General features: G+C 33.0%; 2 protein-coding genes and 1 pseudogene across 2 annotated transcripts; 2 read left to right on the top strand and 1 right to left on the bottom strand.

The window, feature by feature from the left end:
• The first annotated feature begins 2,995 nt into the window (after positions 1-2,995).
• Positions 2,996-8,323, top strand: LOC122598080 (protein HOTHEAD-like). Its single transcript, XM_043770690.1, has 6 exons — positions 2,996-3,130; positions 3,886-4,288; positions 6,055-6,365; positions 6,477-6,862; positions 7,431-7,999; positions 8,080-8,323. The coding sequence occupies exons 1-6, from the start codon at positions 3,049-3,051 to the stop codon at positions 8,132-8,134; spliced, it is 1,806 nt and encodes a 601-aa protein (XP_043626625.1). The 5' UTR covers positions 2,996-3,048; the 3' UTR covers positions 8,135-8,323.
• Positions 8,324-8,904: 581 nt separating this feature from the next.
• LOC122598470 lies at positions 8,905-12,582 on the bottom strand (annotated as a pseudogene).
• A 10,272-nt stretch (positions 12,583-22,854) lies between these two features.
• On the top strand, positions 22,855-23,835 carry LOC122596558 (NDR1/HIN1-like protein 6). The gene has a single exon (XM_043769164.1). It carries the CDS (start codon positions 23,013-23,015, stop codon positions 23,781-23,783), a length of 771 nt encoding a protein of 256 aa, XP_043625099.1. The 5' UTR covers positions 22,855-23,012; the 3' UTR covers positions 23,784-23,835.
• The last annotated feature ends 2,259 nt before the right edge of the window (positions 23,836-26,094 follow it).

Below are 26,094 nucleotides of genomic sequence, written 5' to 3'. Positions count from 1 at the left end.
TGTGCAGTTAAATTTACATTGGAATAACAATATATGAATCATGAATGTCACAACTTTAAACTAAAAACATCTTCTTTCCACACATGACAAAAATTGGAGGTCACATCCACTAATGTCAAAATGCGACCTAATTTCATATCTTGAGTATGCAATTATGCTTGTAGCAGAAGGGTAGGTTGCAAGAATTAACTTTGACCATTTGGTGCCATTGCGCGCAGTATAGTACTGGTATTTTGTCATCACTGTAACAGTTGGCAATTTTAGCTTCAGAATGCAATAGTAACTTGTAGTTTAGGCAATAAGAATTGTACTTCAACTCGTGTAGTATTTACGTAGTAATATGTTAGGCTTCAAATGGAAAGAGCTTTGAAGATGGTTCTCACATATGTGGTGAGAAAATTGTACCTTTAACTATCCTTGTTCCCGTATTCAACTTTTTGGTGAGTAGTAAATATAATAATAATATGTACTCTTATTGATTTATTGTTAAAGAACTACTGCTGCAGTTTTGAACCGGGGCCAATGAAGGATGTTGTCAACCATGGACGATCAGTAAAAAAAAATGTACCTTTTTTATTTCATTAACTATGTGTCATAGCTGAAAATTTGAAATTATTTGCGGTCGTGCAACACACAAGTAAAATTAGAATACTCTATTACTCCGTATTACCGTATATAAACTGTTTCCAATAGTGTTAAGTACATATTATTACGATTTTTCTAAACCTAATTTAAATTTACTATACATGGCACGACAAATTACATTATTCACTAATTACTTCAAAAATTCAATAATGAAAATACATTGTACGACCTTCATTTCTTTTACACAATAAAAGTCAACAAAAACATTAATTAATTTTCATGTATTCATATCTGTAGCATTGATTTCTACTACTCATATAAATTTAGACTAATATTTAAACTAATCTTTTATTTTATTTTTTTGAAAAGTAAGATTTATTAACAAAGCCTTTGCAAATCGCAAGCGGCTAATATAGAAGTTACAAGACTATACAAAAGAGAATTTACACCAATCATCCCATCTAATGGAATTATGTTTCGATTTATTTTTATACCACAAAAATTCGAGAGTTTTTATGCTTTGTGTAATCCTAGTCGAACTCACTTCGTTATTGTTGAATCTCTTTTCATTCCTTGTCATCCAAATGCTCCAACAAGTTACCCAAACTATACCTTTGAAAACCTTTCTCACTTGTTTTCCCAACCCCACATGTTTGTGGATGTTCACCAAGTCCTTTATGTCGAAGAAAAAAATAGGTTCAATGTTACACCAGTCACTAATCTTTTATCTATTGAATTAATCGTAAACTTTAATATAAATTCAAAAAATTAGTGTAGTTTGTTGTCCTTCACTTACTATTTTCATTAATAATGTTACCTTTAGGCTTACCAGTAAGCAAAAACCCGATTGATTTACTATTTTTCTTAAGGGATTATTACCTATAAATGTAATTAACTATGTTAAAATGTTTATGTTATGTAAATATCTTTTAAAATGTCTATGTCATGTAATGAACTTTCAAATCCCGATTATTTGATGTACCTGACCAATCAGAAACTTACACGTGACAACTTATATGGTTGCCACATATACCCGAGTACATCCAATAACCAGAATTTGAAAATTCATTACATTACAAAGACATTTTACGAGATCTTTACATAACATAGACAATTTACACAGATAGTTACATCCATAGGTAATAATCCCTTTTTGTATTTTTGTTTTAAGAAAACGAAATAGATAGGTTTTTAAGTTGGGCTAGATCACCGATTCCAGTTAGTTCAACCTATAACTCCACCTAACAACTTTCTCAAACAAGTCGTATTAAACTATGGGAAAGGATCCCCTCAAGTTGTTTTTAACTCGAGGGGTCAAGTTTAGAACATCTCAACCCTTGAATTAAATCAAAAGGTTGAAATCTCCATAACATGATGTCATGCTAAAGAACTTGAGGGAATTCTCTCCCTTAAACTATTGATTGTTCCATTTGCGTCTGATTGTTAAATCGGCTGGACTAACCAATTATTCTTCTTATAATAAACTTATATTTTCAATCCGTTTTACGAGCTAACTAACACTACAACCCCTCACGCACTTTGCATGTTAACTCGGTTTTTAAAACATTAATTGTGTGAGCCTAACTAGCATTTATTTTTTGTTATATACTATCATGTTGAAAAGTTAGAAAAATGAGAGTTTGAAATTACCTAATTGTTATTAATGAAAAAAAGTTATCACCCAAACTTTTATTTTCTTAAATATCTACACTACCATCTTTACATTAATTACATTTACATCAACCTAATTACACTATTCGACACAAGTCCACAACCACCATCATATCACCATCATCACATTACGCGACTACCGTGTTAGTCTTATGTAAAATAGATCATTATGCACCGATTGTTAAGTCAAATGTATGAGTGAGTGGTTGGGTGTCTTTCCGTACGATCGACGGATGGGGAGTTAATCAAACGGCCATGAATTCATCTACCAACCTTCTCCCTTCCTGCTTCGTTTCCAACTGTGAGCATTAACTCACTCACCATAGATATATAATAATCTCATCATTTATTATTACCACTATTTTTCTTTTTCTTTCTTTCTCCCATCTATCTTTTTACCTTTCTAAATCCATATATATTAACCAAATTAAAGTTATATTGTACTACTAATTGTTATGATAAAACTGAAAGGAAAAATAATAGCATATGTGTACATGGTTTTACTCTTTGACATTAATGATGTCATAATTGCTTTTCCATAACAATAGTAGTATATACACAATATGATTATATATATTCACAACAACATTACATATAGTATAGTTTTTACATATTTATTATACACCAAAGTAAAGGTGGATGTATAATAATACTCCAATTTAATACATACACATATATATATATATACACATCAGTTAGATAAATAAACAAGGTTTACACAGAGAACAAGACCAACCTGCAAGTATTTTCTGAAGCCATTGTCTCCCCAACCTCTAGCTCTTTCTCCAATTAATGGCACTCACCATAAACAATAACAATTTCTTCCACCTCTTCCTTTTTCTTCTCTTTTCTTTTATTGCCACTTCTCAAGCAGGTTACACTTCTATTAATCTTCCCCTCTTTATATCTTCTATGCGTATGTATGCATGCATGTTCTTGAAGTATATGTCAATTTTGATTCTTTATTTAAGAAAACTATGATCTGGATATCTGTTATTTTGTTATTGTATTGATGGGATTTTGTTTAATTATTTCCTAGCTTGTTGCGACTCATAACACATTCATGGCATTTTATGCATGAATCAAAAGTTTCAATCTTTGACACAAATTAAGTTTATATTTTGTGAAATTTGGCATCACATTTATCAGAAATAATCAAGCTTAATTTTGTTATGAATCTTGTTTCAATATATAACCAATTTATTACTGTAATAGGTTTTTGCTTAATCATAATACCTGATTTCATAACTGGGTTAAAGATTATTCCGGCAAACATTAATTATGTGTTGTGCTGTCAAATCTTTTACTAAAAAAAATCTTTAAGCTATTTCATTTAGGTAGGTATAAATGTAAGAAAGGTTGACCAATTTTGCTGACTTATTTTTAATAATTTTATGTAAGCATATTTATGAAAGGAGATGACATGTATGTGTACCATAGACTTTATGAAAGTAAGTTGATGTATATCACTAAAATTTTTTGTTGCAAGTTTTTTCTATTAGAAAAAGAAATTTTGGAGTATATGCAAAATATATAGATATAGTTGGCAAAGCTTTGGGAAAAGAGGTCTTTAAATTAATGTAGTAAGTACCAGGGGGGCAGTAAAATAAAATGACATATGGTATGCAGGTGATTACAAGTTGTGGCAAGATAGGTATCCATTTATCAGAAGGGCAAGTTCATTTTCATCATCCTCATCTGATTCTTCATCATCATCAAAGTCAACTCCATCCAACGGTGGGAAAAGAAAGTACTATGATTATATAGTAGTGGGGGGTGGCACAGCAGGGTGTCCATTGGCAGCAACCCTGTCACAAAATTACAGTGTGTTATTACTAGAAAGAGGTGGTGTCCCTTTTGAAAACATAAATGTAACATTATTGTCAAATTTCCATCTTACCCTTGCGGACACATCTCCTACTTCTGCTTCACAATTTTTTGTATCCACCGATGGCGTGTTTAATGCTAGAGCTAGAGTGCTAGGTGGTGGTACTTCTATCAATGCCGGCTTTTACACTCGAGCTAGCACAAGGTACAACCTTCATAACTCATTTAATCACTTTTTGTCGAATATTTTTATCTAGCTTATTGGTAATTCTCAACGGATAATCTCTCCTAAACGCAATTACAATTCGATTACTATATTGTTGTTCAATATATAATTCAATTTTGTTATGTACATGTCACTTTTTAAAAAAATATTGTGTTTGTCTGATCTATGTAAAATTGTTCGTCTTGGTTGATAGCTTCATAAAGATAATTTTGTATCTGCTTTGGGTTAGGCTCATGGGTGCTGGCGAATACATGATTTTGATTCAGGGTGAGTCAAATAATTTATTAAAGATAAATAGGTGACGAAAAATATTATGGGTGCGTCAAAATTTGCTTATGTGGAATAATAAAGCTAAAATACATTACGGATAATCTTTTGAGGGTGAACCACCTCCTCGCCCACGCGCGAGGTCAATTCCTTTCGTAAATTGTCAGATACGAAGCGGTTGAGAGGTTTCTCTTAAACTTTTGTAAATTACTACTCCCTCCGTCCCATTAAATGTCCTATTTTGACTGGTCAAGTCTTTTTCTTCCGACTTTGACCGTAAATATCATTGTTCGTGTTATAGATTAGTTGATGAAAGTTATATCAATGAAAACTACATTTAAAATCAATTTATATATGTTATATCAAGTGTTACAAAAATATTTACTGTCAAAATTGAAATAAAAAGACTCAAAAAGTCAAATTAGAAATTTAGAACACTTAATATGGGACGAATGAAGTATTATAAAGTGTGGAAATAGTTTTCGATGAATATACTACAACTTTTATGACTATTTTTAGAGCTACCAATGTGAAAGAGATAATACACTTACCAATTATTTAAGCGTAATATTTCTCCATACATCTACTCCCTCAAAAGCCTAAAAAGTAATACCATTAATTAAAACATAAAAAGTTAGGTGATTCATTGCTATATGTGTAGAATGGTAAACGAACTTTGAGCTTCCTTGTAATTAATTATATGGATCCTACACTGGTTGAGGTTGTTGCTTAAAATTGCTCTAGAATAAGACCTTTAGCGAATTTGTGTAGTTTTGGGCCTACAATATAGTAGTAGTACTACAATATAGTATTAATGGGCTACCAACCATCAAGTTTTGATGTTACAAAGTTATTTCGCCTTTTTTGCTTTCCATTTTGGGTATAGGAGATTATAAATAATTTATGATCCTCTTTGATTTGAAAGTGATTTTATTATGGGTTTCAATGGACCAGCGATGATTTTGTACTATGTTTTTTTTTGTTTGGTGTTCCTTTCATTGTTTTAATTCTTTACTGATTATGGCATCTAATATATAATTGACTAATTAGGTCATGAGGTCCACTTATTAATTTGGGCTACATTTCATACGATAGATGTGCAATGTGAGTGGCACGGTTAAAAAAATTAATAATAGTAAAAAATATCTCAGTCCACCAATTTGGTACAAGTTAGTTAATTGGTTGTTGGACTTCAAACATTTTTGTTATTTTGTTTATGCAACTTTCACACATGTTATTAAATTTTTAGTTATTGCTCGTGTATGTATATCTGACCTTTTTTTTTTTTTTATTGTTGTGGCCTCTGATGGAGCAACTTATATGGTTGTCATGTCATACAAAAACGTATATATGTAATAGCAAGGTAGTAGCTTGATAGCCAAAGGTGGCAATATGAATACATTTATATGCACTTTGCCGTTGATTGTTAGGGATTATGTATATTAATTAAGTTTAAATTGAATTTCATGTTGATGCAGTTATGTTAAAAGGACAGGATGGGATGCAAAATTGGTGAATGAATCGTACCCATGGGTTGAAAAACAAATTGTTCACGAGCCTGTTTTTGAACCATGGCAAAGAGCTGTCCGAGATGGTCTTGTTGAAATTGGTATTTCACCGAACAACGGGTTCACCTATGACCACTTGTATGGTACCAAGGTTGGTGGGACGATTTTTGATAAGTATGGACGGAGACACACCTCTGCAGAGCTATTAGCCTCTGCAAATGTGCAAAACCTTGATGTTTTGATTCATGCCAGAGTTCAAAAGATCACGTTTGACACAACTGGTATGTAAAAACATTTAAAATTATTGAAGTTGCATATATAATTTAGAATGGATCTTTAAACAGGTGCCATATGTTTATGTTCACATGCTGAAATTAATTTGTTGAATATAGGGAAAAAGCCGAGGGCGGTTGGTGTAATTTTCAAAGATGAGAACGGTGAACAACACGAGGCTTTTATCTCAAGGAGGCGAAGAAGTGAGATCATAGTAACATGTGGTGCAATCGGTAGCCCACAACTGTTGTTGCTTAGTGGAATAGGACCAAAGACTGATCTTGACAAGTTGAAGATTCCAGTTGTGCATAATAACAAGCATGTCGGGAAACACATGTCCGATAACCCGTTGAATACTATTTTTGTCCCATTCAACAGGGCTGTCAAACAGTCGTTAATTGAAACCGTCGGAATCACCAAAAGGGGGGTGTACATTGAAGCAAGTAGCGGGTTTAGTCAGTCTCCAGATAGCATTCACTGTCATCATGGAGTTGCCTCAGCCGAGGTATGACAACTGAAACAAATTTTGCTACATCAACAGTTGCTATTTGGATTGTCATGATAAACAAATGAGTCTCAGTTAGAGGTGGTATGTGGGCAGATCGGGTAACGTTCTGATTACAACAGATCATGTTGTTGAGTAAAATATAGGTAATGTGTTACAAATGGAGGAGGTTTTCCTTGTTCAGGTTACCGGGGGATGTAGAGGCCTAAGTGGGTTTTCTTTTATCGTGGCTGGTTCCAACCATTACCCGGACCAACCCTAAGTTATTTGCCTAGGGAAGTGTTCGAACTAGAGATCTCTTGTGAGACCACAAGGCTCCTTGCTAATAGTCGATGGGTTGAATATGAGTAAAAACAATCTTTTAAGAATTGTCACCTCTAGTTTAAAATGACTTAGATTTGGTGTAAGTGAAGATTTGAGCAACTTTTAACTAGTTTGACCCGTCAGGAGAAATTTAGTATTTGAATTAAGTTACAATGACACATAACTAAATATGTTAAAATTGTCACCTCTAGTTTAATACTCAGTAACTAATAAACTTAATTTTTTTCTTGGGCCGAGTCAACAGATCGGCCAACTTTCGACTATTCCCCCGAAAAGACGAACACAAGAACACATTGAAGCTTTTAGACGAAACAAGAAAGATCTCCCACACGAAGCATTTCATGGAGGTTTCATTTTGGAAAAACTCGCTTACCCGAAGTCAAAGGGACATTTAACCTTAAACAACACAAATGCTGATGACAATCCAACCATCACATTTAACTACTTTAGCCACCAGAGTGACCTCCGGAAATGCGTGAAAGGGATTCGAATAGTGGAGAAACTTGTGAGGTCCAAACCGTTCCTAAATTTTACCAAATGCAGCAAAGATACAGTCGATAAATTGCTCAACATGAGTGTCACTGCAAACATTAATATGATACCACGACACACAAACGACACAAAGTCACTCGAGCAATTTTGTAAAGACACCGTGATCTCCATCTGGCACTACCATGGAGGGTGCCAGGTGGGCCAGGTGGTGAACACGGATTACGTGGTCAAGGGAGTTCACAGGCTTCGAGTCATTGATGGGTCTACTTTTCACCAGTCTCCTGGCACCAATCCACAAGCAACAGTTATGATGCTGGGAAGGTACTATAATATTTAAAATCTAGCTAGAAATAGTTGTATTGATAGTCATAACAAATTGTTAATTGGTTGATTATATGCAGGTACATGGGGGTGAAGATTTTAAGAGACAGATTAGGAAGGTTGGCTGGTGTATGAAGTGGTTGTAGACTACTTGGATGTCAAAGACTAAATGAGGCTGGGTATCAGTATGTAATTTTTGTCGAGTATTAGATCATCAAAAACTAATATGTATAAATTTAGGTAAAACAAAAGAATGGAAAAGTTAAAATGTTTTGACTTTTACATTCTTTTGTAATTTGTTTATTTTTCTTGTATTTCTTATGTTTGGAGTTTAATGTAATTTGAAATAAATTTTTTATTTGAATGATAATTGTTGATATGTCTTTGTATCTGTCAAGGAAACCACAATATTTAGTCTAAACTTGTGAGTTGTGACATTTTGTTGAATATTCCTTTGGAACAGGTGAATTCGGTGACTTTTCTTGTGATCATTCTTCTGTTTATAATAACCATATATAAGATTATGGAAATGATTCTGACCAAGGCAGATAAACTGCCCTAATTGTGGAATTACTCATGACTCTTAATCTGTTTTTAATAGTGCAGGAAGCTGGTGTCTCAAAACTCAAAAGTGAGAGATTCATCAAGACACTGTCGATTTCTTGTTTTGACCTGTGACCCAATCCGACCATCTTGCCACAACCGCTAAAATCATTTTATTACCTAAGACTCAGTGAGAAACAAAGGATTTTAAAGTGACCAAAACCATTATGTATCGACATCAAGACCCAAACAATGTAACAGACACGGCTTCTAAACGCTATGAACAGAAACATATATTCTTGGTAAACAGAGAAGTAAGATGTTAGATAAGCAGCAACAAAATGTCATAATATATTCTTGTATTTTGCTAACACAACTACATGCATAACTCTGTACATTTTCACAAAACATGCAAATGTAAGGAAGTTCAAACCTCAAAAATTGTATTCATTTTTCCTTCCCTTCGAAGTACTAAGTTCCACATCAGCCATGCATTCTTCAGCAGAAATGGGAGGTAATTGTCTTGTTTTTCTTTTCAGGTTATGCGTATGCCAATCGCTCTTAAAGTGTTCTCTATACTGTTTAGCATCCCCCACAACTGCATCACATGTATTGCATCTATTGTGCTTTTCCTGACTTTCAGTAGTGTCATTTTTTGAAGCCAAGGTCTGGTTGTGCATTTTCTCACTCAATTGGTCAAAGGGTTTGGTTGGCTTTTTGGATTTTCTTGATGATACATCATCATGACCATCATAGTAATCTGCATTGGTATCTCTTTCGCCGTGCACATATATCACTAGAATTTCAGACCTTCCTTGCAGATTTCTCAATAATGCATCACAATCACAGAATAATCCAGGATCAATGTCACATACCTGCACGCGGAACATTTCACAATCTGAGATTAAAGTACAAAAGAAAAACATATATAAAATGCAATCTGTTGATAAATGAAAAATGATAGATGTACATAGAATCGACCTACTTAAGTCAATGTTTCTCTTCATCTTGATCCTTAGATTTGCTAAGTATTTAGATCTTTTCAGACACATTATTAGGTCTAAATTTTACGCATATGTAACTTAAACAGCTAATCATGCTCTTGACCAAGAAAATTGCAAATTTCGAGTCTAGTGCAGTTTTCAGCAATGCGTTGATTATATATTAAACAACTAAATGTACACTTTTGACTATGAGAATAAACGAAGCTGAGGCTCCAAATATAAATATTGAGCATTTTGTAATGGCACGGAGCCACGGACAAACAACATGATATTAGCCTGAACAGTTTTTGAAGGAAGTAATGACGATAACTCCAATGTGACAAAGGCATGACATAGAATGGATTCTGATTCTCACGGTCCAGAGAGAACTACAAAGAATTCTTGTCTAGGATATAATGTGGAATATATTGCTAAAACACCATTATTTATCATCTCTCACGAGCCAGAGAGACCTACAAAGAACTCATGCCTAGGTTATAATGGGGAATATGTTGCTTAAACACCATGCTTATATCATATCTCAAGGGCCAGAAAGAACTACAAAGTATTCGTGTCTAGGTTATAATATCTGGGGAATATGTAGCTTCTATAGTAACCTGCATCTATACTTCTATAATTCCATATGAGAATGTGTTGCCACCACACCACGCTATTTCATATGTAGAGTTGCCTGACTTGCCTCCAAGCATATCGAATAATGGTAAACTACATCTTTTGAACTCACACATAAGACAAAAACACCCAGACACAAGATTGATTGGTAATATTTTTGGTTAACTATTTCAATCATCTGCTACTCAACTCTTTATAGTGAATCTATACGGATTATTAAGGTTTTGATATACATACATATGGCTGTGATGATAAGTGTTTGGGGAACAGATATTTCTGAAGTACGAACAATCCGGGCACATAATGTATAACCAATTCGTGTCTTGATCTTGAGCACAGTTGGGTTTGGTTAGGTTGTCTTGCCACCGCTATTTGTCCATTTATTCCAGATTTCATATTTTGTTTACTGACTATGACTAATAACCTGTATCCATCTGACACATTTCAATGTAAATCTGACACATTTCAACTTTAGCTTAGGTTTTACTCTTTACCCAGTAGACCACATGGCTATAAAGGATGTAGCCCAAATCGGCTAATTTTTTAGATAGTGAGTGAAAGTTGCACCTCTATAGCTCTAAAATTAGAGTTCGCTTTAAATACCTTTAACAGAACATAGATGCATTGAACTAAAGCTACATTTGAAATTAAAAATAGGAATAGCGCGCAAAAGAATTTCCAGGGACCTGTAAAGTAGACTTACAATAGAGACTTGGCTTCCAGATTCATCTTTAGAAACAAAGATGCTTTTCCATTCACCAAGTTTTTCCTCAAGGGAACTGAGGTTCTGTAGTGGTAACGTAAGCTTTAGTCTCATGGGGGACCTCTTAATGGGGAAATGTTTCTGAAGTTCCCGTATGACATCTAGTGCCTGTAACAAACACATGGTTAGTCAAATACTCAAATTGGATGATTCGTTGTTGCCTAATCGCTAGACAATAAGCAATCAGATCATCACAGTCACGTCTGCATCTGATGTTGCATATGACATTAAAAATATAAACTTAAGCAGACATAGCATAAAAACAAGGAATTTTTTTTTGAAACGGACGTTTTGCAACAAAGATAGATATAAAGGATGGTGCAGTCTGCAGTACCCCATGTAAAAAGAGGTGAATACTTAGCATGTGTAAAAACGGGTTGGGGCGTCACCTTTTTTGGATTTCTTCATTGATATTAGGTACTAAAAGGAGTGCAAAAACCAAAACTGCTTGATTAAATAAAGGGATTCAGGAGGATGTATGTGAATTAAACAACATTATTGCTTGATTGTAGATCTTAGAGTTCATAAGCAAAGAGGTAACTGTTTCTTGGAACTGCTATGTGGATCTACAGCAAAGTGAATTTCATGCATTAAACGCTCAATCATGCTCATAGTATAAGGGAGCTGAGTTTCAGGATTGATAGTTTTCTGCATGACAATAGTTGCAATGTCCTTAAATTGATTTGATAATTGTGATTCTCTTTCTCTTCCAGCGACTTGCAGTTCTCCTTTATCCAAAATCTGGCATACAATAATACTGTAAATAAATTTTTTTTATTCTATAATAAGATTCTGAAACAGGATTAGACTTAATTAATAACCTCGAGACAGATTTGAGTCTGATCGTCCATCCCAAAAGCAGCCTTAAGATCTTTTGACTTGGCAAGAATTCCTTTTGCAACACTTGAGTAAACGATTTGTGATTGCAATACTTCATCCAGATCTTTCTCACTGATGGATACAAAAATTTGCATCATCGATCATACAACAGCAATTCAAAAATCATATTTATTATATGCAAATCGTATAAAAGCATAACAATAAAACTAATACAAGTATTAATTGATAAATCTTCAAATAGTGAATTAGCCCATAATGACTCTAATAACATCTATATATATCTATACATTAATTATACTCGTATCTAATTAGAAGTGGTTGGTTATAATGATGACTTGATGTTTTTGACTGAGATGCACGTGGTTTAATTAACCATGAGACCTCTTGTGAGGACACATGGTCATCGAAGTTCTAAACCCTTCAATTTTATTGAATATCGATCTAAACCCGGCCTTATTAAAACAAAGTAACAATTGATCGAGAGATAGGGAATGGAATAGTAATTAATTACGACGTACACGCGAGAGCGCCAAGAGAGGACTTTGTTTTTGTAACAAGCAATCTCGAATCGGGTGCCTTGTTTCTTGAGACGAACCACCGCTACGTTTGTCAGTCTTTTCTGCCCCACCGGCTGCACCAACAACGACCCCCTTCTTGACATTCCTTTTTTTCTCTCTCTTTTTCGATCGATCGATCTTCTATTCTATTAATTAATTAAGCATATATATGTGGTTTTTTACGTGGGAAATTTAAGTTATTCGCTACTTCTTGAATTGGTTATCATCATCATCATCATATATATAAATATTTGTTTCCATAAATAAATTCTTTTTTTTTTTTTTTTGGTTTTACAAACCTAAATGTATAAAGGTTTATTAGAATCATATATATTACGAGTATATTTTTTTTAGTAAGCCAACGATTAGTTTTCTCAATTTGGGATGTTTCTAAATTCTAATCAATTACTTGTCTATGGGGGACCAAACAAACTAAACTAGCGCCTAATAACCCAATTTCAAATAGGTATTTGCTTAAGGAACTAGCTACGACATATTGAATGAATTCAAATTTTCTTTAGATACAGAGGCGGTACTAGAAAAAAAAATTAAAGGGGGCAAAATTAAAAAAAATTCGTAAAAAATAAATATAAAAGGGGTCAAAATGTTAAAAATTCATAAGAAATTTTTAAAAATCGATAGAAAAACTTAAAATTACATGACAAAATCTAAATTTGGAGGGGGGCATTTGCCCCCTTTGCCCCCCTGTGGTACCGCCACTGCTTAGATATATAATCAAGTATTTAATTATGTAAATACGAACGTTTAATAGTCTGTTAGACTAAAAGGAGTGGGAGTCAAATGGGGCGAACTATCCCCGTTTTTGCCGAGATTCGCCCGGAACACCGGCCCCGAGGGTCAAACCGGGTGTCCGCCAAACCTCACATTTCTTTCTTTTTTTTTTTAAATTTGTTTTTATGTATTGTGTGTGTTGTATGTGTGTAGAATAAAGAAATACAATGGGTCAATTGAAAGAAGAAGGTTTTTTTTTGCTTTTTGTGAGTTTTTTAATTATTACTTAGTTTATAACTTGTTTTTTAAACCCTTTAGTATTGTATATTTACAAATGGTTTATAATTTTTATTTAAAAAACTAAAACATTGGTTTTTGTTTAATTTTAATTTTTCTAGTTTTTAAATTTGGTTTATATATAAATATAATACTTATAATTAATAACAAAGTTTAAAAAAAAAAAAAGAAACATTAGAAATGACACATGGCATAAGTTGCTTCTCTCTTAAAAACTGATCCATTTTCACCTTTTATGGGGAAAAACTCTTCCTACCTCACGTGCTACATGGCACAAGTCGTCATTCCCTCCCAAGCCTCTCACTTCTTAGTCTTAGTAAATGTATAATTTGTTATATCTATTACTAATAATTAAGCATTATTGCCTATGAATGCAAGTTAACATAGTCCTATGTTTTCGACTATTAATACTTGAATCGTTGTTAAGTTAACGAACAAACCTCAAAAAAATTTCATTTGTATTTGTTAAGTCATTTAATTTATAATCCTAGTTTCCAACTTATATTAATGTCGTGTGGAAACTTATACATATCACATATTTATTTATTGAAAGAATGTATATATATCGATTACACAAACATGTAAAAGTTTAATATTTTGTTCTTTGATGTTTAGGTTAAGAAGGGTGATAAAAAAAAATTTTCTTCGAACAACGAGTTAATAGTTAGCATTTTGCATTCAAAACACCACAGTCACATCCAATTAGACAGTATGTGATGCTCGAACCAAGCATACCTGAGATAAATCCCAAGACTCTTGAAAAAAGAACCTACAGAGGTTACTAACCCGGCATTAAAAAAGACGATATCCATAATATTCCCTTCATTTGTGGACACCAATGATTTGAAAAAGCCATTTATAAACTTCCTCGCTCATATATTCTTTTTTTACTTGGTTAATTGGTGGCATGGCAGTTTATAACATTCTTTTTGGCAACTCTTATGTATAATTAAAAAGGCTCATACAACATACTCCCTGACTTTTTTAGAAAAAACAGTTTCTAATTTTATCAGTTAGAAAATACTAGCAAGTTATCTAAGCAATGCGACGGTGGTCGTGGCAGCGACGATGTGGTGGTGGGGGCGACTGTTGGTGGTAGATGAGACGTCGAGTGGTGTAAATAAATGATGTAAATGTTAATTGAGATAATTTAAAAGATAAATGATTGATGGTGTAATTTATTCATTAATGTTAAGGGATAATGTATGTGAAAATATTACATATTTTTCAACATTTTCAAAAATAAAATATTATTTTTCTATAATATAGTATAAAAGTATAGACGTATAGACTTATAAATATCAATGGATATAAAGTTACTAGCCTTGTACCCGCACGATGCGGCGGGACATAGGAAAAAAACGTTGGTTAAGTAGTTGTACCGTGTTATTACATGAGTGTATGATTCAACTCAAGTGTTTCTTACCGCTGTTGTTGTTTTAGAGTGAACGTTTTTTATGTTGATTGATTATTAAATTCGGTAACGCATGAGTGTTTTTTTAGTATATTATGTGAACAACTTCAGGGAAGCGAAGGGACACGCGTAAGGTTTTTATTTAAAGGGTATTTTTGGAATTTTAGGAATAAAGTGTTTGATGGTGATATAGATTTAAAGGGTAAATTAGAGATTTTAAAGGTAGAGTGTTAAATTTTAAATAGGGTAGTTTGTTTATATAGATAGTATAGATAAACTAAAACCATATATCATATTTGAAAATACATATATATTATTCTTATAAAATATTATTAAAAAAATAAATAATTCCTAAGTACACCTGGACTAGATGACTAAGTTTTAACAAAGATGGAAAATGTCATTGACTGGACTACTGGAGAACTTTTCATTAGTATTGGGTTACAATTAAATAGAAGTCCAAGTTATGCTTGTGCAGCAATACGGATGGTCCATCTGATCAGGGTCAGGCCCAATATACTTAGAGGCACTTTTTTTGGTACGACAATGAGTTTGAATTCTGTTATTACGGGTAACGTATTTGCAGAAACTTATAAGTTTTCTTAATATTTTGCGCATAAGACTCGAGCTAAACTAGAAAAGGACTAGATGTATGGCCGTGCGATTCGACGGTAATGACGGTAACGACAACGTTGTGGTGGTGGCATCGACGGGTGATGACGGAGCGATGGCGGCGGCGGTGACGTGGTGGGGTGATTATTAATGTAAAAAATATTTGATTTAAATAAGATAGTATAGTTATTTAATGGGTTGAAACATTTATATTATAAACTATTTGATTAAGACTTTAAGGGTATATAGGTATATTAAGTGAATATAAAAAAAAAACATAAAATTGATTGTTGAGGATCAAAATAGTAAATTCAACTATCATTTGGCATTTTAATTCTAATATCTGATTTTAGGATGAATACTCTACTCCTAAACGGACACAAAATAACTTTGTCGATAGACAGCTTATATTTCAACATATGATATTCAAAATTTAAGTGTCATCCCATATATATTTAACCATAACTAGCACGGTACTCACGTAATGCAACTGTATGGTCGTGACGACGGTTGTACGGTGGTAGCGATGACCAATGGTGGTAGCGGCGGTGACTGTTAGTGGTGGTGGCGGCGATGTCAAGTGGTGTAGATTATTAATGTAATAGTAATTGTTGTAAATGGTAGTACAAATATTTTATTTAATAAACATGATTATTAAATTCTCATATCCTAAAGATTTAATTAATTTCTCAGCAGAATGTTAGAATTCATAAGATAGGATGGATATAAATATTATGAAACTTTTTAACTACATTTCAAAATAACTTTGCCAAAATAACTATCATGGATACAAAATAACTTTGTCAAAGACGTTTACATTTCAACATAAAAACAAAATCCATAATGACACAATTAGCAAATTTCATATTGTATTAGTACTATTATATGATTTTATATATATACTAAAGATATACTAAAAAACAAAACATCACAATTTACAGTTGTCAAAGGAGCGCTAAAACATCCGATGGATGAATGGAGTATTCATCAAGAGGTTTCCTATTGACATTCTTTTTTGTCTATTGACACCCTTTCGAAGGGGCGAATTTTAGGAGCAGAAGGGGCGAATTTCGCCCCATCTGACCTGACATTTTTTATTTTAATGTTGTCAACTTTACGTCACTTCAACTCAATATGTCAGAGCAGAATGGGCAAAATTTTGAGCAAAAGGGGCGAATTTATAAGCAAAAAGGGCGAAATTTGCCCCATCTGACCCCACACTTTTGTTGGGATTTCATTAACTGACTAACATAAAAGGGGTCGAGTAACGACCCAGTTTTAAAACAAATTTTAAATACAAATCAAATTGCTAAGCGGAAGCGTGTTAATAAACTGTTAGCAACTATTAAAAACGTGTGGTAATATTTTAAGAGACATTTAATAGTTCTAACATCTCAGACCAAGATCACCATGCAATGCAATATAAGTAACTTAATAAATACAAAACTGACCTCGTTGCGGTAGACAAGATACCTCGTGATGTGGAAGATTTCAGAAACGAGATTCCAAGTGTAGAACCCTCCGTAAGTGCATACACGAACAATGTCTTAACGAAGGATCTGCTAGACACCTTGAAGCTTACGACCGCAACAAACGAAACCCTTACAATTCCACCTAATGGAATTCGAACCCCTATAGCTAAAACAATTTTGGGGTTTTGCTTATTTTGGGATGTTTTGTTTGACACACACAAAAGGGAGAAATAAGATTTTCACCTTTATGTGTGTGTGTTAGGGATTTATGAATAAATGAATTAATTAGGGATTTCTTAAGGTATTTATAGGGAAGTATTCTAATCAAATTATGAAACCAAAAACCCTAAAAATCCCTTGCAAATTTCATCCTCCCCCTCCTAGAATTGATCTAGAACCGCCCCATGGGGATATGTGGGTCAGACTGACTTTCCTTATTTAATTAATTAACTATTATTTACATATGAACATTTATTAATTATCCAACCTGTTAACTCAATTAATTAATTAAACCCATTTAATTAATAAGTTATTTATCAATCAATTAAAACTAACTTTAATCGACTACTATAAATAACGGTTGTCGTTTTATCCGTTTATCCTCAATTAACTCGTGTTAATTTATAAACGTATAAATTAATTAAAACTATTTAATTAAATGCGTAAATGATCAAATATCATTCTGTAGCTTTATGGTTAAATATTATATATGTTCAATTGTGTATGACCCTACAGGCTAATTTGAAAAAGATAAAAAAGACATACATGATTGTGAGAGAACGCTCAACAAGACATTTTAATTCAATGGGGTTAAAAGGAGTCAAGGAAGATAGAGATAGCTAGTCTGTATGATTTTGATTTCTTTTAAGGGTATGATTTTGATTTTGAGAAAATCTAATTTGAGGGAGGGAAAGACCAATGTTTAAAAAATTTAAGAAGAAATAGGGCGGGACGTTGGCCATGGTCTTACACCAAAAATCAAATTCTATTTAACTTGGGGTTTCATTAGGATTCCTAAAAGTGGTTTTAATATGACCGGTGTTGAAAAAAGCAGGTTTTATTTAGGGTTATTGTTTAGGTGCCTTTAATTTGTCCCGGTTAATAAGAAAAACGGGTTCTATTTAGGGTGTTCTATTTAGGTGGCTTTAATATGACCTAATTAATAAAGATAGAGGGCTCCATTTGGGGGGTTCTATTTAGGTGGCCTTAATATGTTCCAGTCAACAAGAATAACGGATTTTATTTAGGGTGTCCTATTTACATTTGTGTAATAGTGTCATAACTCATAACTATATAAAATGTTGTTTTATTTCCTAGTCAATGGTAGATTAAACAAAAAAGCAGCCGATGATATTTCTATGGTATTATTCATGTGTGATGGTGGTAGAGTATACTGTAAGACGAGGACGAGCATCAAAAAAATTTTTATTGAAAAAATGTAATTGTCCTTTCAAGTCGCATGGTCATTATTCAAAGGCATATGATTGGAGAGTAAATGTGATATATCATACACATAATTATGACACAGATGATGTGTATGGTCATGCGTTTGCTAGACGTTTATCTCCGGCTGAAGAAGAACACGTAAGGACATAGTATTACTTAAGTCGGTTCGGTTTTTACCATTGGTTTTTATATATGAAATTGAAGTCGAACCGATCCATTTGGTTTCTAGAAGACCAAAACCAAACCAATCCGTTGATTCAGTTTTTGGTTTTTCAAATCGGAGATAGTATAAATAAGAGTATTGATGATAAAAGAACTATAATGACTACGTTAATCTAAACAACCAGAATATACTTTCAAAGATATTAACAACAGTGAAAGAAGATTGCATGAATAAGATTATTATAATCATGTTATCGTTTTCAAACATAATGAGTGTTTGATCAAATAATCGCACTATAGTCCAACCGGATGTGTGAGTGTGGTTGTTGGTGTTTATCGGCGATTCCCTTACGGTCAGAGGGTCGGAGACCGCTTTACGCCTATGATTTATTGGTCCTAAGTCGTTATGTTCGACTTAGGGTTTGTGGGTTTTGTTTAGGGTTTATACGAAGGTCGAATAAACTATGAATGATTTGTAGGGTTTTGTATATCGAATGTATTGTTGATTATATTTTGTCGTGAGGCTTCGTCCTCTATTTATATAGAGGGTAAATAACTTGGAGAGGATGGTAAGAGAATTAGGATAAATCTTTTCCTCCTTTGTGAATATCTTGTTTCCTTCTTGAGGAGATTTGTGGTAATCTTGTTACCAAATTGTGTCTGAGTATATCGGAGCTTCGATATATGTTTAATAAGATTATCATGGGAAAGATCTTTATCCGATCTTTCTTTATATCTCCTTGGAGCTGGGTTTCGTTACCTTTGGGGCTCTGGGGTAGTCATGTTAAGCGGAGATCGAGCTCCGTTATGGGTATAAGTGTTTTTACCTGTACAAAGATGACTTCGTATTCTGCTTCGGGTACGGAGCTAAAGCTCCGTATGGGTATATCATGAGTGAGTATATTGATACTTCCATATCTTATTCTTTAATGTTTGAATGAACCATAAGACCATGTACTAAATATTAACACTAGAACACAAATATATAATAAGTTAAGTCATATATGATTTCCGTTCGTTTCGGTTTTATACATGAAACCGAAACCCGAACCGATCATTTCGGTTTTTAGAAGACCAAAACCAAACCAATCCTTTATTTGGTTTTCGGTTTCTAGGTTCGATTTTATCTTTATTTCTGTTTTTGGCTTTTCGGATCGGTTTTTGCGCACCTCTAGTATGTATGGATTAGGAATTTAAATATATACTCAAAAGGGGCGAATTTCGCCCCATCTGCCCAAAGTAAAAGTCAAAATTAATTAATGACGTTGAATAAAGGTTGACCGTCACTAGCAGAAGGGGCGAATTTTCAAGTTAGAAGGGGCGAATTTCGCCCCTTTTGAGGTATGGTGTCAATAGCCAAATTCCTTGTCAATAGTACGCCCCTTCATCAATCAATATAGTCTATAGTAAATTTGTCTCACTACCTCATCCTGGCTAGTTTTGTTGTTATTAAGCGTCATAAAAACTAATTTAATAGTTAAAGTGGATTATTTACATTTTTAAAAAAAATAATAATCAGCAATTCATCATTACTGATGTGAAAGGCATGCATTGTCATGTGTTAGACACTATATGTGTTGACATCCAAATCGTTTTAAAAGGATTTTTTTAATTAATATTTAAGATGATTAATTATTATTTTTTTTAAAAAAAAATTACTAACCTAAATTTATTTTATAAATATAATAATAATAGCATAATTTAGAGGTTTTAAATTTAAATTTTGATGCAAATAAAATGCTTTCATGAATGAGAATAAAAATTTTCTTATATTGGGATTCATTTGAGATCAAAATTAGATAATACATTAAGGCATGCCAATAAGCCTAAATTTACTATTAAAATAGGAATATAAATGTATGATAGTATAATATATTCATTTTAAAGAAAAGTTATTGATAAAGAGGATGGTGTAGTGCAAAAGTTTTGGCAAATTGACAAGTTTGACTAATTATGGCAAATCACAATCTGTCACGTGTCATTGCCAAAAACTAGCCAAAACTAGTGGTATAGCAAACAAAACTAGCCAAAACTTGTAAATATGATAACATAGCAAAGGTAACCGGAATTATAATTAAACTTGTTGGAAAAATAAAAAGTGACCATTTTGTATAAAAAAAAAAATTGGGCTTGGAATTTGGGGGTCGGGAATTTCGGAAGTCGGAGACACCATGACTGCTAACCTGAAAGTTTACCCTGCCAAGATACTTCTCGGATCATCCGAGTCCCTTTTTTACAAACATTTGTATCATCATCGCCCATTTTTAGTACCACCGGCAACCTAAAACTGTTCAACGATACCATCATCGGCTAAAAACTACTTTTTCCGGCTACCTATTGCTTTAATGGAACAAAATCCGGCAACGCTACCAATGGAAAAAACCGACAACGCTACCGCTAAGTTAACACTACCAAGCTAATCAGAAACATGCAATTAACGGCAATGTAAAATGATAAATATACATATAAACAACAACAGTCTAACCGGAAATCCAAGAAAGGGTTCACCGGAAAACAAATTGCCGTAAAGCAGCAACAGTAGCAGCAGTAGTTAACCATAAACCCAAGAAAGAGCTCGCGGAAAACCACAACCGCCGTAGCCGCAGCAGTAGTTAAACCGGAAAACCGATGCAACATGCAGCAGCAGGTCACCGGAAACCCAAGAAAGGGCTCGCCGGAAAACCGAACCAACAAAGCAACATGAACCATATCGATTAAACCGAAAACCCCAAAAAAGGGGTCGTCGGAAAACCGAACCAACAAGTAGTCAAAATGGCCAACTACATCCTTGCACAAGCCAAACAAAGTTTTGGCCGTTAAAAGTGAACGTTTTTGGCCGACAACCACAGAAAACCCCAAAAGGAGTTTCCGATCTCACCGGAAAAGGGTGATATAACGTTAGGAGCATCAGCAAGTTTTATCAGCACGTGTTCCGGCAATAGAAGCCAAGAAAAACATAGATCTAGCCTCAAAATCGAACCCCCCCCCCCCTCCAAAAATTTTTTTTAGGGTTTCCAACGATACAAATAGGATTGGCACAAGAACAAAAAAACGATCACAAGTACACGCTCCTAACGTTCACAAGGATCGGCCAAAACATGCCGATATAGCCAAAACTAGCCGATTAAACTTGCCAAAACTAGCCGATGCAGGTGTTATAGGTTAGCCAATGAGCCGATGTTTACTGATGATTTTTGCTGATAAAACAAATCATCTACACGCTTGCCTCTAAACTTATTTGACTTGAAACTTTTTTAACAATTTGCTAACACTTTTTAGTTTTTACCAAACAATTAACGTTTCGATATCTTTTCCTTATAAAATATCTCAAGTTTAATTATCTTACTTTCTCTTATTGGGTATGATGTGTTTCTCAATAATACACCCTTTCCTTAGAGTCGTAAGGATTCTTAAAGCTAGTATCAACAAAAGTCAACATTACACTCTAACCAAAGGCTTTATGTGTTTGATTAAATTTTATATCTCCAACCTTAATTATATTTTTTCCTAATCACATATATTATTTCATCGTATATTTTCAAATGAGAAAAGGTTATTAGCCATCCACCATAATATGTTTTTTTTAGAACGACAAAAAAATTATATTTTTTGCGTAATTAAATGGCTACAAATTTACATTTATCAAGTATATAAATTGTGTAATAAAATATATTCATTTGTTATAGATAACAAATAACTTTTACATGAGAAAATGTTATTAGCCATTCACGACAATACATACCCAGTTATATATAAATTGTGTAATAAAATATATTCATTTGTTATAGATAGCAAATAATTGTTGTAAATTTATCACCACCCTTTTACACGGTTTACATAGTCAAATCAGATGGCTACAGATTTGCATTTATCAAGTATTACTAGCACGGTATCCGCATAATGTGGTGTCGGTGACAATGACTGGTGGTGATGACGATGATTTTTGGTGATAATGATGACGTAGAATGATATCGATTGATGTAAATGTAATTGATGTAAAAGTGGTAGTGAAATAAATGTTTATTAGTATAAGTTAATATGAAAAAGTTTTAAGGTATAAATTAGCTCGTTAATTGTTAAACAATTAATTTCTTATAATTTATTTGAAGAGTTAATTTCAATAAAGATAATTGAGTCATTTTGAAACTAATTATAATGATTATTACGGATAAAACCTTTATTACTAGCTATATGATAATTATATCAAATATAGATTACCATATAACTTTAAAAAGACTATTTAATTAATCCATAACAATCATCCGTATAATTTATTTAAAAATAATACTCGTAATAAGATATAGTATAGCAAATATCAATATCGATATCGATAATATTATTATAATGATGTCATGGTATGAAAATAGCATCTATTAAGTGGAGTAGAAAATAAACAAAAAGGAAACCGTGTATACAACTTTTTTGTTCTTCTCATATCTCTCTGTTTGTTATACAATCACTCTCACAAAAGCCTGTATCTATCTATTTATCTCTGTAATCATAATCCAATTCACTATTATTAAAACCCAAAAGTCTTAATTCCCTAATAGTTCAATCCAATGGCTGAAAAAATCCATCCTTCTTTCAAACAAACCAACGGCAACAACAATCCACCGCCCGCCGTCAACGGCGGTGCCACCAACCCTAACTTCCCGGCGAACAAAGCTCAGCTTTACAACTCCACACGTCCAGTCTACCGACCTCTCCCTCGTCGGAACCGTCGCAGCTGCTGCTGCTCCTTCTGTCTCTGGCTCACCTTCATTATCATCCTCCTAGTCATACTCGCCGCCATCGCCGGCGGCATCTTCTATGTCATATACCGTCCACATCGTCCGTCGTTCTCCGTCACATCTCTTCAAATCTCTCAATTTAACCTGACGTCATCAAATCAACTCAACACTAAATTCAATTTCACTGCAACTGCTCGTAACCCTAACAAGAAGATCGAGTTCCGTTACGACGTCGTTTCGATCAAAATCTCTTCTAAATCAACTAACGTCGGCGCCGGAACTATTCCGGCGTTCGACATGCCGAAGAAAAATACTACGAAATTGAAATCTATCGTTTCGGCCAGCGGTCAAACTGTTGATGATAACAGCGAATTAAAATCGGATCTGAAGAATAAAAGGAATATTCCGTTAACTGTTCAGTTAGATACTAAAGTGAAGGTTAAAATTGGTGGACTGAAGACTAAAAAAATTCCGATTAGAGTTGTGTGTAACGGAATTAAGGCGGTTGCACCGGCCGGTAAATCGGTAACTACCGCGGTAACTTCTGGTGTAAAATGTAAAGTTGATCTTAGGATTAAGATCTGGAAATGGACTATTTGAATCTGTCGTTGATTATTTTTATTTGATTTTATGAATTTTTTTTCTTTTTTAATGATTTTTGTTATAGTGACTTTTTTTTTTTTTTAAATTTTATTTTTGGTTGATTTTAATTGGGATAAATGATATGTTTAGTGATATATTTTGTATTTTTGCCAGTTTGAATATATTAATTCCTGGATATTATTTGGAAAACATACCAGGTTATTTATTTTCGTCTCATTGTTATTACGATAATAACTCGTGTTAGCCTTATAAATTTATGAAAGCTCATCTAAATTACTCAAAATAATAGATGATGTTAAAGTTTTAAACAGATTTTGGTATATCTTTGTTTTTAGAGTATTTCTTTTTATTTAAAGTCAAAAGCTGTGTATGTTAAATGCCTTAAATTTAATTATTACGGAGTATTTATTTTAAATTTTTTAATACTTTTAAAGCAAATATAGACACAAGTGCAAAACACTTTATTTGAGTGTTTTTTCTTAAAATTTTCTTGATCATATTCTTTAAGATGGACAATCACAATCGGGTGATGATGGTGACTATAGATGATGATAGACTAGGCTGGTGTAAATAATTAATGTATATGTAATAATAAGTATATTTTATAAAGAGTCTTAAATACAACCTGTATTTAACATGCTTAAATTGTATTAAGTGAGTGAGTTTTTATATAAAATGTTAAATACAATTCTAAATGTTGTATTTAGCATTTAGAACGAATTGCATTTTTGGTCCCTGTGTTATCACACTTTTTGCATTTAGAACGAATTGTATTTAGACCAAAAATGCTATTCGTTCTAGCATTTACTTTTTATTAAAAAAAACGTTTAATGTGTAAATTAGTTTACCATGAGGAACAAGTCGGGTAATTCTATATAAGTTTTTCCAAGAATGAAGATGTTTTTTTCTAAATCATTTTCTCATTTTGAAAAGGTGAAAGGGATTTTATATAAGGTAGGATAGATTAATATGAAATCAAAGAAACAATCAAAGATTGAAACCACTCCAATTTCTTCTCGCTAAGGTATTAAAAGTGATCCCTGGTTAAGATAAAGATTTTATGTCTTCAAATAATTTCCCAATTAAGTTTATTCGAGTAAATCCTTTGGTTATTGGCCTTCCAAAAAAACCATCATGGGAGCCTCGCACCAGCTTGCTGAAACCAGATTCCCCACGATTAATTCCCACATAGTCTACAGTCCATTGACCCTTTCCTCATGTTCTGTTTTGGCAACCCATCCATTATAGCAATTCTGCGTACTCACTACACACCAGTGCATATCCCGTGTCTCGCTGTCTCGTTTCTATCTTGCTGTAAAATAGCTTTCATAGCTAGAATACAAGCAATCAAGAAGATACCTTTTTGTATATTTTACCCAGTCCCATTTGTCACCAGATCATTTGTTGATTTCTACATCACGAACTCACGAAGATAACAAATCCCTTTAGTTATGTGATACATTCCATTTTGTTCTGATTTAGTCATTTACTGAGATCGTTATCGGCTTTACTTTAACATTAAATATATTAAAATATCGAGTCATGTAAAAATTGAAACTAAAAATTGTTTTAAAAAAATGCCACAGTTTTACGTTTTTTTATTAAAGTATTTTAGAGACTTAACAATTGAGACTCAAAGTTCAATGAAGAAGTTCTGATTTTCTAATTTAATATGGTGATCCATGTCTTTGCTCATAATAAAATACTATAAGCAAGTCTAATCATAGTTTATCATTTGAAAATGATATATATTCATTTGTTGATAAATTATTTCTACTTTTTAGACTAAAAAGTATACCAGAAAAAGAGAAAAATCGATATATTTTCAAATTAGCAGGTGAAACTTAATAATTTTTTTCAATTGAACATGGTTGCTTGGCTTCTGATTAATTATATATGTACATGGTAACTATATTATATTATTATACACATTTGGTTATTTACCTGATCGAATGGAGCCATAAAACGGAGTAATTGTTTAAGTTAAAATAATACTCTATCACAAATTCACAATGATTAAAGTTTGAAAGAAAACAGTATCGATTTCCCCTTAGAACGAACAAATTATAAAATAGTAAATTACACGGATTGTTCAGGCGTGTTTATTTACTTATTAGTATTCATCCTTTAAAAAAATTAAATGCGATAGGCTTCTTTATAATTATCGTTTTGTCTCCATAACGTTGTCCATATGAGCGGTGTTTTATTTTATTTTTTTAATTTTTGTATAATAAAATGCGGTAAGAATGTAATTCGGACAAAACAATAACTATGAAGATACATCATGCAATTAGATTTTTGAAGGGAC

Source organism: Erigeron canadensis, chromosome 4, assembly GCF_010389155.1.
Source record: "Erigeron canadensis isolate Cc75 chromosome 4, C_canadensis_v1, whole genome shotgun sequence".
In the NCBI taxonomy this organism is placed as follows: Eukaryota; Viridiplantae; Streptophyta; class Magnoliopsida; order Asterales; family Asteraceae; genus Erigeron; species Erigeron canadensis.
Note: the sequence above shows the minus strand (reverse complement) of the source record. Positions and strands in the feature narration are given on the sequence as shown.